We start from the raw sequence: 16,747 nt of genomic DNA, 5'->3' as shown, positions 1-16,747 counted from the left end.
TAGCTAGCTGCGTGGGTAGGCTCCTAGATCACCATCTCTCTGCTGCAGCTGTCTTCCTCACACAGATGGAAGTCTCACAAAACTGAGCAAGCGCCAGCCCCGATTCCACTACCTAAACCTCAACCTGAACATTACGCTGCATTGCACCTTTTTCTTCTTGGCTCAGTTCCGTCACTTTCCAACACTGTATTGTTAGGAGGCGTTTAATTTGCAGGCATGAGAGTGCAGTTCCTTGCGCTGCATTTTCATATGGGAGGGACTGAACTCTGCAGGGGGAAAAAAAAAGAAAAAAAAAAAAGCCCTGATGCCAAGCATTCAGACATCTGCTGAGTCTGGCTAGAACTGGGTCCAGAGGGATGGAGGGATGTTGGGAAGGAAAGATAAAGTGAATGGACGGAGGTGGTGGTGGTGATGGCAGAGAGAGGGGGTGAGACGGAAAAGGAGCTGGGATGAAGTAGAGGGGGACAGGGACTGAAGGGGGCAATGGATGTGAGCGAGAGATAACAGGATTGGGAGATAAATGGATAAAAACGTTGGGTGGAGGGGGGGGGGAAAAAAAGAGCGAGGGATGACAGGATTAGGGCTGTAAGTGAGGAGGATGAGAGGATGAATAGGGGATGATCCTGGGATTAAGTACACAGGCTGAAACACTGCGATAAACACATGCAGTCACACACAAACACATGCACCGAACGTACACACGCAGATGCGCTCTGATCATATCCATGCTGCTGCACCTTGGCTGGAAAACAGACACACATGAATTCAAACAAAGGGCTATATCCATCCAGCGCTCACCAGCTCGTCCAAACAAAGGCCTGTTCTCCAAACACGGTATCTACAGATGATCAGCAGCCCTGCTCAACTACTCTGCAGGACATGTTCACAACAACTGCACCTCCTGTGTGCAGGTTATTACATCTGCTGCTAAATGCCAAAGAAACGCTTAGGTGTGCTGGTTCTGTCTTGTTTGTATGTGTGTCTTTAACTCTGATCATCAACTCTAAACATCAGGAAACCGCGGCCCCAGAGGACTGACCCCCCTTAGAGAACAGGAGACGTATGGCAGCGGCGTCCCCAGTTAAACAGACCTGCGGGCAGTTCAAATGTGCATAAATAACATAAGACAGACGCATTACGGAGACAAATGCACTGCAGCGGTGAACAAGCCAATCTTGCAAAGCTAGGCTTGGCTAACTCCATTTGCATGATAACCAGCAGTGTGCTGGAGACTCCTAATGTGTGTGCTCAAGGGCAGAATACATTAGCAGGGACGACTTTTTAAATCATTTATAAAACAAATGCAGAGGTATGCCGTGGCTCTGAATTTAACACCGGGCGAGAGTTCACACACGCTGCAGATCAGAAGTGATCTCTCTGCCCAGGTGTTTGTCTTACAAACAGATGGACTCGGGCAGAGGAGAGCCGAGACTGGAATACAAGCTTGCTCTAACTAAGAAACTGATTGTGTGCCCCTGCGGGCAAGCCATCTTAAATAACTTGCTTCCATTTCAGTTTTAGCTCTGTGCCACTTCCCTGCTTTATTTCTCGTCTTCCTGTCTCGCCTTTAATCTCTTGCACAACATTTGTTTTTAATAGTCAGGTTGACATCCACCCAGAAATTGTAATAAATTTGATTTGAAGCACAAAAGCCTGAAATTCTTTTGGTGTCTCCCCTCGCGTTCTCCGAGAGCTGCACTCCCACGAGAGATGTTACCAGGGGTAGAGCAGGAGTGGAGTGCAGGGAGCAGAGGAGGGAGAGGAGACTAAATGAGAGGATGAGGTCTGTGAGAATCTCCATATTGTGATGCGAGGAGGGAGGCTGGGGGGGCGAGAAAGCTCACAGGCCAACACTTCCCTCCTGTGGCACTGCCAGAGAGCTGCACGTCCCAAAACACAGCCCTCAGATGCACAAACGCTTGCAATCAGACAAAAAGCGCACACACACACACACACACACACACACACACACGGCACGTGTGCATGCACACACATGGGCACTGAGCTGGTTTGAGCTGCTCAATGCGCTCTGCTGCTTGGAGGTAGATAAGAAAATAGTCAGCAACCCTGCCGCTGCACACATAAGTCACTAATTACTGAGAGCAATATGCTGGTGAGACATTCAGAATGAGAACGAAACAGAGAATATGAGAGAGAGGCATAAAGACAGAGAGAGAAGTGCGAAGGGGATGTGAACGGCGTTGTGAGAAAAGCTCCGCATACAGAGCGTGCAAGGCGAAGAAGGTGATAGAAAGTGGAGAGAAATTATGCTAAGAATCAAGTCTTTGAAAGAGAAGCTCAGTCATCACTGGTTTCTCTTCCATCGATTCCTCGAAGAGAGATGAGCTACCAAAGGTGAGGCAAGGCTTTCATTACCGTCTAGATAATAATGTGGTCGTAAAAACAGACTGAATCCTGCTACATATGTGAGGATGGTGAGGACAACACTGCTAGTTTTTTCTGTGCAAGAAGAATGACATGAAAGTGGACTATCACAAGTGTAACTTTCGATTTAAAAGGGGGCTGAGCCAGTCCATCTATCCTTATCATATGCCACGTATAGTATAAATTGATAAAAGAAGTTTAAAAGTAAGATCAGGCGTCATCCTACTCAGACAGTGTTTTCAACTCTTGCTCTGTGTGACGTCAGTGAGAGCGGCTATCGCTCATAGGGACACCAAAGGCGCACAGTCGTGTCCAACCTTGTGCCTGTGAGGTGCAGCCAATCAGAATAAGGCTGGTTTAAAATGGAGATCAGCTTGTTTTAAAGGAGCTGCACCGACGATCAGGGATTAAACTGTAAACAAAACTATTTTAGCAGTGAACAAGAATATGGAGGTCAACATAAACATAACAGGTCCCATTTGAAGAATACCAAAATGTTTTCTTTATCCCATGAACAAACAGTGTTTGATTCAAGTGGACTTGACAAACTCACTTCCAGCTTTTTACCATCAGACGACTGAAAGCAGGCGTACTGTTGAGTAAGTCAAGGTTTTGTATTTCATTCATTTTTTTATTTTATTTTTTTGGCAATTTATTGTAACAGAGATTTGCGAGCAGTCACTCGTCTCTTACCTGACTGTGAGGTTGGTATCCATGGAAACCGGGATTTAAAGGCTCATTGTTCTGCAAGAGACAACAGGAGGGATGAGAGCAGCGTAAGTGGCTGTGCTTTTGAGAAGTGAGTGGATGCAGCAATGGCGCTCCAAAGAAACTTGTGCGTTTTAGATGACAAAAAAATCTCAACCCAACTTGTGAAAGCAGGAGGATTTATACTGTCACAACCCTTTTCTGTAATCTAAAAGCACAAGTCAAAGTACTTCAAGCATTTTGAGACCTTAAATGACACCCGAACACTAGCAGGGGACTAAAGTTCAAACGAGCAAAGACGACGTTCTTGCGTGGGAAAACAACTGATGAGTGAATGAAGTTAACAGTTAACAGTCTTGTGGATGCCGTGACTGATGAACCATCACTGCAGCTTCGCAAACTTTTCTATCCAGTCCCACCAACCAATCAAAATCCACCGAGCCCATCCCTCATCGCCCCTGTTCAGAAACCAGTGTTGTGGTTAATTGCTCTGTAATTACTTTTAATTAGATTATTTCTGTCTCTTTCGCTCCATTTTCTCTGTGACTATTATTTTCCCCCCTCTGTGTCATTTTGCCCCGGCAAGAAGAGCCATTGTTTGCTACAGAGCTCGGTGAAGAGGAGGGGGCAAAAATGAAAAGACAAAAAGGAGGCGGGAGATGGGGGAGGACTGGAACAATGGGGAAAGTTAACTAAACGATGATATTTTGACAGCAGTGAGAGAGATCACTCCGGTACGGTCTAGCCTGCTGGCATGCCTCGAAGAGAAAACATGACCGCCTAGCGAGACTCATGCCTCTGCTCTCGATAAGGAGCTGAGGCATGAGTCTCACTAGAGGGAGAAAGCGGGAAGGGAGGAGGATAAGGGGAAAGGCCTCCGAGGGGGGAAAAGAAAGAAAGATGTGTATGTGTACATGTTAGAGGGTGGGGGTGAGTTTGAAATCTTTTTTAGAACTGCTGATGTTTTCATTACATTTAATCAGCAAAATATTCCAAATCCATGTGCTGGTCATCAACCCCCTACACTTTGGCATGAACGCGCCCCTCAGTTCGGCCAGCACTTCGAGGGTGGGCCCCGTAATGCCACAGCAATGAGAAGGGGCAGATTTGGCTTCTGAAGAGTGTCAACAGAGTTAACCTCCCGGCCCTGACCCCGATGCTGCCTGCCGCGGGAATCGCTCCATCGCTTCAAACGTTCATTCGGCCAATCGAGGGCAAGCCTGCGTGAGGAAGAAGGGGCCGGTAGGACCGCAGCAGAAAGACAACAGAAAGACAAACAGCTTTTAATCTGAAGAGGTTAGAGATATGAAGGCTAAGACCAAAACACAGATGGGATGATGATGATGATACACGAGAGAATGAAGAAATGGAAAGAAGTAGTGTCTAGACAGAGAGGGGGATAGAGGGAAGCCAAATGGGGAAAAGTGAGTATGATGTTTTGGTTTAAAAAAAAAATAAAAAATATGGACCAGATGTAAAGAATGGAAATAAGAAACCTTTTCTTTTTTTCTTTTGATGCATGAGCTGTAAACTCTTAACTCTGGGCGGGTCTGTCCAGACTCGGGGCCCGTCCCCCCCTTGCTTGAAACAGCCCTTTCTTTGTCTCCTCTCCCCACTTCCTGTTTCATCTGGAACCAATTTCCCCCTCCTGCCTTGTCCCCAGGGGGATCACTCTCCTTGGTGCGCCGCGCTTACAGTGGGAATGGGCAGGCTTACATCGAACGACATACTGACCGCGTGGCGAGCTGCTGGTGCTCGATGCAGCGCATATGGAAATGCAGTAAAGGAGGCCCGTTCAGAGCAGAATTTAAAGTCCACAAAGCCCCAGGCGATGTCGGTGGGAATGACAAAACTCTTTCCTTTTTTGAATTAAATAAAGAAAAGAAAAAAACAACCCACCACACTGCAGTGTGTTTCAAAAAAGGCCTGAAGTGACGATGCGGTTTAAAACTGGAGCTGCACTACTTATTTATTCTTTAAATGGTGGTAATTTAGCCATATGAGAAAAAAAAATTACACCCAACTACTGGTGATTAATGACGTAAATGTGCATTCTCATCACACTCCCAGTCAAAGTAAGGGTGTAGGCACTGCACTACCAAGGAGGACAACTGGAATGCCACTGAAATCCAAACCAAAATTACCCGTGACCATCAAATTGCAGAGTCGCTGCTGGTTCTACTTTGGGAAGAAAAAAAAAGCGAGAGAGAAAGAGAAAGAGGAGGAGAAGGAGTTTACGTAGAAGAACAGAAGGAGGGGAGAAGAGGGGGAGGAAGTTTAGCAACATCTGGAATCAATCTGTCTGCAAGAGAGGAGGGACTGGAAGAGACGGATGGGGAGGAAAGAAAGAAGCAGAAGAAGAAGAAAAGAACCAGATGAAAATAAGGACAGACACACAGGAGAAAGAGGAATGTGGGTAATAAGAGAGCCAAAGCCAAGAAAGGGGAGAGAAATAAAGCAGTAAAGTATTCGCAAAATGGAGACAATGAGTCATAAGTGAAGAATGCCATGTGATTTATATTTTCTTAAAGCAGGGTGGGGGAAGGAGCTCGAGGGGTTGAATTTGATACCAAGTTTTTACAGACTCGTTTACCTACCCCCACACAAACCCAGGCACACACAAGCACACACTGCCTTTGCCATATGGCTTTACATCACGTGGCTGCTGAAAGGTATACAAAAGTTTATTCCCGACAGCTTTTTATAAAATAAATAAAAATGAACGCAGCTGTGCTGCTTCGCTCGGTCTGAGCCCGTGCAGGTTCAGAGCTGTGCTTTCATGCCTCACTTCTGTAACTTTCCATTAAGTTAATTCCATATAGTTTGCGAGCGAGGAGGAGCCTTTGAAGGCGCCGGCCGGCTGACTGTGGAGGGCTTCAGTCTGCGCTGGCAGGGATCAGCAAAAGCACAGAAAAACCAGTCACACGCTCATAAACACTGACTCGACAGAGGGTAAAAACTAAAGGGCGTCTCTCTTGTTTATTTTCTCTCTGTCTCTGTCTCTGACTTGCTATTTTAAGAGGAGAAGGAAAGAAGTTGGGAAGTTGCTGGAGCAAATGGGTAGAAGCAAGGGAAAAAAGTGGAGCAGCAGTGGTGAAGGAAGACAAAATGACATGAGGTCAACAGATGGTGAGAGGGGAGGGAGACTAAGGGAGGAGGGGAGACGGTAATTAGGCAGGCCGCTGCAGGCTTCCAGCGGTCCCAAACAGGACAGCCCGAGGAGGTGGCTTTGTGGTCTCATATCACCAAATGTTAGGGGGGGGAAAATAAAAAACACACCTGCTCCCTCCAAATCATCATGAAAAAGACTTTTTTGATATATCTGCTGCTGCATGCCTATGTCTGAGGTGTGGCAAAATAATCTAGGAGGGGTGATTTGACAAATGTCAAATCACAGCTATGCTAACATCTGATCAGCTCCACCACCAGCTCTATCAAGTCAACAAAACCCAACCGTGGAGGAGGAAACGTAGACACCAGCGTACCGTATTATAGCTATGGAGAAAAGTGCAGAAGAGCCACAAAGTGATGGATATGGTGGACTCGAGACGGGTGTATTAAAGCCGAGAGACGACGCTCAGAATGACAAATGCATTGGAGGTAGTCAATATGTGAGGACATAAGGACAAAGACCGAGAGGAAGCGCAGAAAGACAAGATGAAACACAAGCTTTCCCGAGAACTGAAGGCTCATTTATCACAACAGCATCTTTTTCACTTTACAGACCAAACTGTGCCCACACAATGGCACCGCTACAACTACCCGAGTTTCTCTCTTTTAAGCGATGTATTTTCTAAAAGAGTAGGAGTCTTCAACACCTCTGATGTGAACTGGACACATTTTTTTTTTTTTTTTGGTGATGGTGGTGGTTCCGACTTTAATAAAATATAAAGCTCGAGGGCACTTCACTGGGTGGATTTATTGATGACTGTTTCCTCTGTACCGACTGTGTGGATTTGCTAATAAAAACAGATGACCTAGGAATTGGGAATTATGCAGGTCCCCGTACGTCTCCGCATGAAGGTTCCTGCACAAGAAAGCACTCATCTATAGCTGGACCACATTGTTATTTCACTGAGTTATATTATCTGTTTGCCCATCTGTCGATAAACCTGTCCTAATCTTGTAAACGAGATCACACCTGCTCACTTAAACTCAAGGAGAAACCAGTCAGATTTGGGTGGTTAAAGTTTAAGAAAGCATCTGCAAACTTTACCACCACATTTTTGACCAAAGAAAAATCTTATCATTATTTGGTACTCATTACAATACTATAAAGAATTCCAGTCCTTGTTTCAATTATAAAACTGTCTAAATAAGAAACATAAAATGCAACTACTAAAAAGTGGAGGAAGAAAAATTCAATTAGCATGTTTAAGCCTCCTTTGAAACAGAGCAGCTCTAAAGCTCTGCAGGCCAGCTTTGAGTCAGCTTTCAAAACCAGACTGAGAACGTATGATTCATTATCCTGTTTTTATGCAAATGAATCACAAAAGTGGGCTACCTTGATAACAAACAAAACATTTAGGAGCCTCAAAGTTTTAAGAATAGCAAAAGTTAAGCGAGAGAGGCCAGTTTCAGTTTAATTTTGGCTAAAGACCAGCCACAGTTTGAGTATACCGGTAAGCTATTCTATTCTAAGCCAGCAGCGTTGGTGGTGAAAACAAACAAATCTGTGCACATACTGTTAAATTCTCCATTTTCCTCTTCAACTTTTCTTTTTTTGGATTTGGAATCCATAAGTAGGGGGGGCTCAGGACTTTTCATGTAAGTGTATAGACCCATGCTAACTACTCAAGACTACCTTTTTTTTTTTTTTTTTTAAATTACAAAAAAGTCTGGCCCTTTGGAAGTGAAATATAAAGAAATGGCCCAAGACTTTTGCACAGTATCAAGAACACATGAAAGAAATTTCACTACATCTAGAACAAGCGTCACCTTTGAACTCAAGGATGAAGCGATTTAATTTTACCGCTCAATGGTCCTACACCCCTGTATCTCACAACTGTTTGTCCATTCATTCCAAATAATGTAGAGATTACAATCAAACATCTATTAGGTCAAAATGGTGGTGTTTAAAATAACCTTCTAAAGGCATTTACAATTTATTTGAAAAGGTCACGTGTCAAGTTTGGACAGACAAGGCAGTTGTGTAACTATCTAAATATTGCAAGTGCCAAAAGTGTTTACTGGACAAATGTCCAGTTAGTGATTTAACAGATGTGAACTCTTTGTTGCCTTTATCACAAAGTAAAGCCGAGAATTTAAAAAAGATTTGATGAATGTTGTAAATAACACAACACAATAGCAAAAGGATCCAACTGTTAATGTGGCACAACTTCAAAGGTCAAACTGTAAATTAACTGGTACTGGACTAAGCCACCAAGTTAAACGCAATTCATAAATTCCACCAATAACCTGCACAGGTTGCTTCACTCTTCTCTGTCAGATCTAATTATTGTTTCAGTCTGCCGAGGCAGAGCTCTTAGTGCACTGTGGACATGCTTTATGCTGTAAGGCCTCATTAATAAAAGCTTTAAAAGAACTAAATAAAAATCAAAGAAATACAAAAATATTGCAGTGCATTCAGCTGAAGTTGGGAAAACTCACATAGCAAACCAGGGTATCATTCATAGACAGCTGTGATGGGTATTGTGGCAGCACATCGCAGATGACCCCCATGTAAGGGAAGCACTGAATTGACATTTGGCTGTATGTGTGGGAGGAGATGGGAGCACATGTGACAGTTTGGGGGCAGCCTTGGGGAGGAGCTATGCTGGGTGGGGGAGCAGTGGCATGATGACTATAAAGGGAGTGCTAGCATGAAAGTGCCATGTGAAGGAGCTGAAACCAGGAAATCAAGTGAGAGACAAAGGGATCTCAAACCTATTCTGATCTCTTTATGAATGGTGGCGTCTAGAGCAGGGCGATATGGCCAAAAATATTTATCACGATATATATTTGAAAATTTGCGATAACGATATAACCGACGATATAATTGATGCGAGACAAAATACAACTCCACAACATTACTAGCGCAAAAAGACAACCTTCCATTTATTTTCACTTAAACAAGAAGCTGGTTTTTATGTACATTAAAGCTTTATAAAAATGTAACAGTGCAAATGCAAATTCCTTGCTGAAAGTTTAACCAAAAGGCATTTCCAGTAGAAATGGGCTGACATATCCTGAGCATAACCATGTATAATATCCACTGAAGTTAAAAAGAGGTGCTTTGCAACATTAAACTGCAGTGTGCAGTACGCATTTTTCGCACCATAAGGTGCACGGGATTATAAGGCACATTAAGCGAAACAAAGCAGTCAGATAAATCAAACTTTATTAAACTCATTCTTCTTGCTTCCTCCACTTCTGTACCATTGATTCATTAATGTTGAATTCTCTGGCAGCTGCTCTATTCCCATGTTGTTGCAGTATATTAATGACTAACCTCGTATTGTGGATGGATTATCTCAGTTGTTCTCCTGACTGAAGTTTGGTCCGTTTACAGCATCCTGCCATGCGATTGCATTTGTCTCTAACCATGAAGAACCTTCACGTTAACTTTTATAAGTGGAAAAGTGTTAGTGTTCGTCCTCCAGCTTCACTGTTTATGTTATGCTAACATAGCTGTGTCGCTAGCGATCACGTAGCACATCATTATATACCAGCTAGCCCAACTTCAGTAACCCTACAAACGTCACTGCTGTTTAGTTTCCTGTCTTCATTTATGTTGGAAGTGATAGCAGAGCTGTACGTTTGATTTTTTTCAGAAATCTCTCCGTCAGAACATGCAATATCATGCTTAGGTAACTAGCGAAACTAGCGAGCTAACTTCCGCTAGCTTCCTGCTAACTTCTAACTCCGTTAAATGTAATAACTTTTGTTTTCATGGATGCCTGGAAGTTAAACTTTATAGTTACACCTGGTAAAGCAGCAATGCTGATCGTTTTATTAAAGATGAAAGAATTTAGACAGTTTTTAACTCTAAGTGATGCTGCAGTGTTGTTTGACCTGAAGCATACGGAGTTTAGGACCCAGATTACTCCCAGATTTAAGAGCATCTTAGTCCGACAAATATGACAATAACGATGGCCGCTTGCATGTTCTGCAAAAAAATGTGCTTTGTTGTGTATCTGACGGACAAACACCAAACCAGTTCCACATCACTGAAGTTGCACCATTTTTACAAACCAATTCTGGTTCATCTGTTTCACTCAACAATCGGCCATGTGCGTATGAAAACAAAGGCACTGCGCATGCGCGTTTTACTCCCATTCTATCGCGATATTTCATTTTCCTATCGTTGCCTAACATTATACCGGTATTACCGTGAACGGTATAATATGGCCCAGCCCTAGTGGCGTCCTTCTTTTGTCTGCTGTCGATGCTTGGGTAATAATGCTGTTGCGTAGTGAGCTGAGCTGAACACAAGAAGGGAGGGAGAAAAGAGGAGTTGAGCAACTGCATATGGGGAATTTTAGCTTATCGTTGCTGGTTCAAAAGTCAAGGGTGAGTCCACTGTGCTGTGGCTCAAAGTTTAACAGCAATCATTAACAGCTGCACAGCACATAATGCGAGACCAGGTTGGGACTGTGTGACCCTCTGCAACACATGTTAGCACATTAGTATGTGCCGAACACACAACTGGTCCCACACCTCCCCGTCCTCCTAACACTTTCCACTTCTGGGGATATTTCTTCTTAGCATAATGGCAGCTGCTGACTTCTGGCTGCTTGTGACTAATGATTTTTTTCATTATCAGTGAATCTGAGTGTTACTGTTATCTCAAGTCATCTTTTAAGGCTTTAATAGTCTTAAAATTGAAAAATGTGCATCGCAGCTAAACAAAAACCCTCTGTCCCTTTCAGTTTACAATAATGTATGGAGGAGAAAGGCAGTTAATCAACCCAATTGGGGAGGATGGAAAAAAAGAAAAAACTACTGATAAATCATGATCAAACAAAAATGCAGATTAATCTTCTCTTCACTTATTACTTGCCAACAAATCATTTTGTTTCTTCCATACAGGGTTTCCTGTTACCTCACTGACACTTTTCCCTGTCTTTGCATTTCTTTTTTCATCACTTTTACTAACCACTAATAAGTCTAGCTGTGCCAGTCAAACGAAGTCAGTGTTAAATCCAGGGATTACGCTCACGTGCAAACACGCAGGGATGAATAGTTATTACACACTTTGGGGATGCATGCACAGAGGGTGTCTTAGTAGTGCCTGCAGAGTGTATGCAACAAAATTGAGGGCATGCAGATGTGCACATGGAGCCTCGTGTTTACCACATTATGACAACAATGCAATCACATGGACCCAGGCAGACCTTTGGATACATGCAACACACATGTAACTTGGCAACACTTATAATTGATTTTAATAGCTAAAGGATTTGGGGTTGATCAGCTTTTACACATCTCACTGGGGAATGCCTCAGCTGGAAAATTTTGCTGTAGCTACGTCACAACCACAAACCCCTCCATAACCTACAGCATAATCTGAAGCGTACCTGCCCAGAAATGTCACTATAGGTTGGATTGGCCCATTATTGTGATTGGCCTGTTCAGCACAATTGATTCATCGTGTGCATTTTCGACTCGTCTTTTGCTGCAGTTGATGAATTTTTCAGCGAGAAAATGACAATCATCCTCTCACTATAAGGAATAATAATCATAACACATCATAATATATGGACTCACAAATGTCAGCAAAGGAAAGAAGATCACCAAAACTATTGGAATGGACATGAGGGAAATACACAAAGACCAATATTTTTGCCTATGATGCACAAAAAAAGAAAAAGAAAAACAACAAGCACGGGGACTCTGGAGGGAATAAAGTCCACAACCACACTTTAAACACATAATGAACCAACACAAGCATAAATGCGAGCAACAACGTTAGCCACTTACATGGTTTACGTTGTAGGTTTGACAAAGACCCCCCGCAGCAGTCTAACGCAGGTCTTACAGTAAGCTCCAATCAAAACTCCTCACACATGCAGAGAGAAGCACAGAAACTACCGCCGGCAGAAATAACAGACGCAGTAAAATTTTACACTGCACTAAAATGAAACAAGGGCATATAAACTATTTAAACAAATTGTTAAATGTTCAGTTTTACATATTTTTAAAATATTTATGCATTTTTATTGTTTTTGTCCTGTGGCTTTGAGGGCCTAAGGGGAAAAAAGGAGGTGCAATTACGGTGGGTACATGTAATATTGTTGTGATATCCAAGGTTCATGAGACTTTAAAGTTCTTGTTGCAATTTACTTTCTTGCCTGGGCTGCGGGGGTATTCTTTAACGTCTCTTTTCTCAGGCAACCATCAGCTCTCATGTTTGCAGCACAATAAGTTCTGAAGCTGCTCAGCAGACTAAACTTTAACTTCACTTGTTCCACGAGAAGTAATGATTCTCAGTGCTATGGATGCTGCTTGTGGTGAACACTATGAATAAAAAAAAAAACGTGCGCTATCGGTGATAATCTTTTTCAGTGATCTGTTCATACATACCGCCCACACCCCCCACCCCAACTCCACCCTGGCCCCATTAAAGCGATCGCTCTGGTTAATGCCCTCTCCTAAATGAGCTTTGATCTCGTTAGCGCGACACAAAGCCTCTTTACTGCCAACGATAGGACAAATCGGCTCTCCGAGAAACGCGGAAAGAGGGAGAGTTGGATACTGTACTCCCACTACCTCAGCGCAGACAACAGTGCTGCCTCAAGGGGAAGCATCAATAAGACCAACAGAGCGCACCAAACATACAAAGAAAGAGCGCATAGGGGGAGATGAAGCGGAGGGGAAAGGGGGGAAAAGGAGAGAGGAAAATAAGACAACACAGCTGGGAAAAAGAAATGGATATTCCACCGATTTGAGTGATGGGAGACGGGCTGAGAAATGAAGACATTATCAAAGATGGCAGTGGGGGAGATAGATGGGGCGGCACAGAGGAAAGAGTGAATCCGGGGGGGGCTTGCCTCAGTGGCACGCTGAAAGCCTGTGAACCAGGAGTCAATTAGCAATCTGGAAATATGCCTGGGGGGAGGCAGGAGGGGGACAAATCAGAGGACAGATAAGGGTGGGGGTGGGAAGGGGTGCAGTTTGTATGAGGTGGAGCGGGGGAGGAGAGCAGCAACAACAAAAGAGGGGAGGCTGCACTCTCGTTTATTATTACAGTCCTGATTTGCAGTCAGCCTGGAAGGTCAGAAGTATACCAGCTCGAGCTCACTGCAGGAGCCCTACAGTAATTGCTGGGTGCATTTAGTTCAAGGAACATCCACTGGAGTCATCATCTCCATCGCGAGCAGCCATGCAGCGCCCGAGAGCTACTCGATACATCCCCTCAATGTCATTTTCCGATTTATTTATCCTTTGTATAAAGTGTCACTGAGCTGATTATCGTCATTCAGGCCCTGTCCTCATGCTTATCTCTCCCACAACTGATGGTGTCATGCCTGCCATCCATCACTTCCCTCGCATACTTTATCATGCCGCCTGATGGATGCAAACTAACCGCTCAGATTTTCACTCTGCCATCAGTCTCCTTTATCCCACCTCCCCACCCCCACCCCAAAATCCCCACATCTATCCATCTATCAGTCCCCAGTCACACCTCTCTCTCTCTCCTCTAATCCACTCGCACATTGTGCCCAATTAAACCACGATCCTCGCTTTCCCCTCTTTATCCTCCACGTGCAACCTTCGGCGCACTCTCTTTCTCTTGCTGTAGCCTCATCCTCCCTTTTATTTCATTTACACGACCTCACCCCGACCCCAACAATCAATACAACCGATGGGCAGCGAGAATCCACCACATGCCGCCCTGCTCATTGTCACATCATCTTTGCCAGCGGGCTATAACCTTTTCCCATCATCAACATCCATCCTCTGTGAGGCTCACTGAGCATCACAGCATCACACTTGGACCTTTCTGTCTTTGCAGCGGGTCAGCTGCACAGCCCATTGAAGCATTTTACCAGTTTCCCCAGGATTCAATTACCTGCAGACGACCTCAAGTCGTGTCCGCCTGCCCTTCGACTACCGTTAGAGCAGTTTCCCTGGTCTTTGAAAAAGAAAAAAAAAAAAAAACAAAACCCACCAGACGTCAGCTGAAATTTTTCTCTTGTACTATTGCATTACAGGGGCACTTCAAAGCATGTGTGTGTAGGTGTAGGAATGATGCGTGCTGTGTGTTTGCAAGAGAGAAATAAATAGCAAGAGATCCAGGCAGAACAAGTGAGAGGTGCACCCTGCGCCTCGGCAGTTCTCTAGTTTACTGTAACGTACACAGGTTGGTCCGGGGAGGCAGGAATGGACGCTGATGCTTTGCTGTCTCAGCAGTCGAGTCATAAAAGCAAGGGAAGACCCGTGTTAAGGAGGGGCCCCCAGAGACCCTTCGCTCCTTCAAGCTCAAAAAAAAAAAAAGGCTCTGTTCTTTGTCTTTCTCTGTGGTGACCCCTCCCCCAATCCTTGTCTGCCTCTCTCTTTTAACACCTAGCGACAATCATGGGGGGGCACGGAGCCATTAAATGCCCTGCATGTGTGTGTCAGGATTTCTGAAGACTCACTGACAAATTATCCGCACAGTTCAAAGTAATTTCATCCACATAAGTATAAAAATACAAAATCCCTCGCAACATGTGACAAAGCACTGGTTTACCTTCTGTGAGGCAGGCATGATGAATGGCTCTGATCTTTGCCGTGGTGTCTGGGACTGTCATAGCAATGGAGCCTGGATCATATTACCTTTGTCTGGTTTGGTAAGAGCAGCACCAAGAGGAACAAACAGCAAGCCTCGATAATCACAGCAAGCAACGCGTTTACTACTGAGACACTTTTCCTGCGTTTCGCTTGTTATAATTAAAGGATTTGCTGTTGCAACGATGCATGATTATCAAGAGGGGAAAATGCGCGCGTGGAGGGGGGGCTGTCAAAAACATCATCCTTCCTAGCTGATGCTTAGAAGCAAACAGAAAAAACAGCGAAGAAGGAAAAGGAGGGCGGATGATACTGAGTTCAGTGAGCAGCATTTGTAACAGATGGAAACAAAAAAGACACAGATGTGAGAAACATATCTTTTGTGTTTACACTGCATTCATACCTGGCCAATGTCACCGACAACACTCCCGGTCCCGTCTATCCTTGGTCTTTTGCACTCCGCCCCGGACAAGTCAGTGAGGGCAGCGGCAGTCTGAGCGTCGGGCTCCGGATCTCCTCTCTTCATCCCTCGGACCACGGCTGGACCCCCGGCCGCGTTTGCATGGGGTCCGGCTGCTGTATCAATGTCCCTTTCCCGGTCCATTATTCCCCGACTAACGGGTAGCATAATAGATGCAACGTCGGTCGACATTAACATTGGACGGGAGACAGTCACCAGTCAAAAGTCTCTTTGGCTTTTTCTTTTCTTTTGTTACCTTTGCCTTCTCCTTTTGGTTTGTCCACGGCTCGATATTCACAATGGATTTGGCTTTTCCCAGACAGATAATATTGAACGGATTTTCATCAATATACACAAGCTTGCACTGTTTATTGTCTAACTTAGCCTTAGCTATGCGAGACACCCCTTTAAAACCATGGCAGAATCCAACACAAAGCACATTAAGTACAGTTGTCCCTCTCTTTCTTTTTTCCCCCTGAAAAAAGAAAAACGACGACAGTGTCCTATTTTAATAAAGATCACACGTCCGACTCTCGGATGCCTGACAAGCTAATTAGCTAGCTAACATCGGCTAGCCTGCTAGCATTACATTCCGCTAGCTCTCTTTATAAATGTGGCTCGGAGAGCACACTCTCGCTGCCAAGAATAGAAAATGTTGGAAATTAGCTTCGCGTAATACTACTCCTTCTGCGGGGCCAGCCAGTCACCCTCTCCTCTCGCCCCTAAACGCGTGGGGATTTTTTCTTTTGCAGTGAACTCCTCTGTGGTTCCTACCAGCTTTCCCCTTGAATTCTCTCCCTTCTTGTCCGTTCCCTCGCCTCGGTCTGCTGTGGATGAGTCTTGGCGTGCGTACCTTGGCTACCGACGAACACGATTTCCTCTGGTCTCAGTCCCAGTTGGTGTAACTCGTAGTGTGTAGGGAGCCCGAGTGCGCTGATCTGCGGTCAGATCTGCCCGTGAACACCGGGCTCGCGGACAGGGGGAGTGAGGTAAGGCGGGCTGGTCTGAGGTCTGCCTTTCCTCGGTCTCCTTCTCCTCCTTTTTTCCCTCCTGATCCCACCACCTCAGAGCTCCCTCCTCCTCAACCCTCAGTTATTTATTTATTTTTTCCCAGTTAATATAAAAATTGCACTATTTTGCAGGTCGTGACGATGCCCAAAAATTATTATTTTTTGCGCCTAAAATTACCTAAAATGTTAAGCAGAAAATAAATAATAATAATAATGAATAATAGTAAAATATATAAATATTAATGAAATATCTCAAAAACACAAAAGCCACATTTTGCTTTTGAACAACATATGATTATTATTATTTTTATTTATTTATTTAGTTCGTTATTTTTATTGGGAGTCAGCTACTCCCATTGTAACAGTTTTGTAGCAAAATACGCCTCCAACATTTGCAAAAAGGAAACCTACATAACCACATAAATGAAAACACGCAGCTAATAGCCAAAGGCCTAAAGTACTTAAATAAAAT

General features: G+C 44.2%; 1 protein-coding gene across 6 annotated transcripts in view; it reads right to left on the bottom strand.

Annotated features, from left to right (window-relative positions):
• Positions 1-16,282, bottom strand: part of LOC147332084 (RNA binding protein fox-1 homolog 2-like) — a 52,052-nt gene extending 35,770 nt beyond the window's left edge. For 2 of the 6 annotated variants that reach the window (XR_015128763.1, XM_086288483.1), the window contains exons 1-2: positions 15,209-16,282; positions 3,079-3,129 (exon numbers count right to left, since the gene is read on the bottom strand). Coding sequence is in view for 5 of the 6 variants with exons in the window: in XM_086288483.1 (XP_086144609.1) it covers positions 3,079-3,129; positions 15,209-15,463 (306 nt within the window). In the remaining variant the exon portion in view is untranslated. The remainder of the gene's footprint in view (positions 1-3,078; positions 3,130-15,208) is intronic. The other 4 variants (XM_086288485.1, XM_086288482.1, XM_086288481.1 and 1 more) reach the window with 4 other exon arrangements.
• Between the last annotated feature and the right edge of the window lie 465 nt (positions 16,283-16,747).

Source organism: Aulonocara sp. 'chitande type north' Nkhata Bay, linkage group LG4 (genome assembly GCF_057382095.1).
Source record: "Aulonocara sp. 'chitande type north' Nkhata Bay isolate Kocher_YH1m ecotype deep benthic linkage group LG4, A_spYH_male_GT1.1, whole genome shotgun sequence".
Classification (NCBI taxonomy): Eukaryota; Metazoa; Chordata; class Actinopteri; order Cichliformes; family Cichlidae; genus Aulonocara; species Aulonocara sp. 'chitande type north' Nkhata Bay.
The sequence above is the reverse complement of the archived record's forward strand: the minus strand, read 5'-3'. Positions and strand labels throughout refer to the sequence as shown.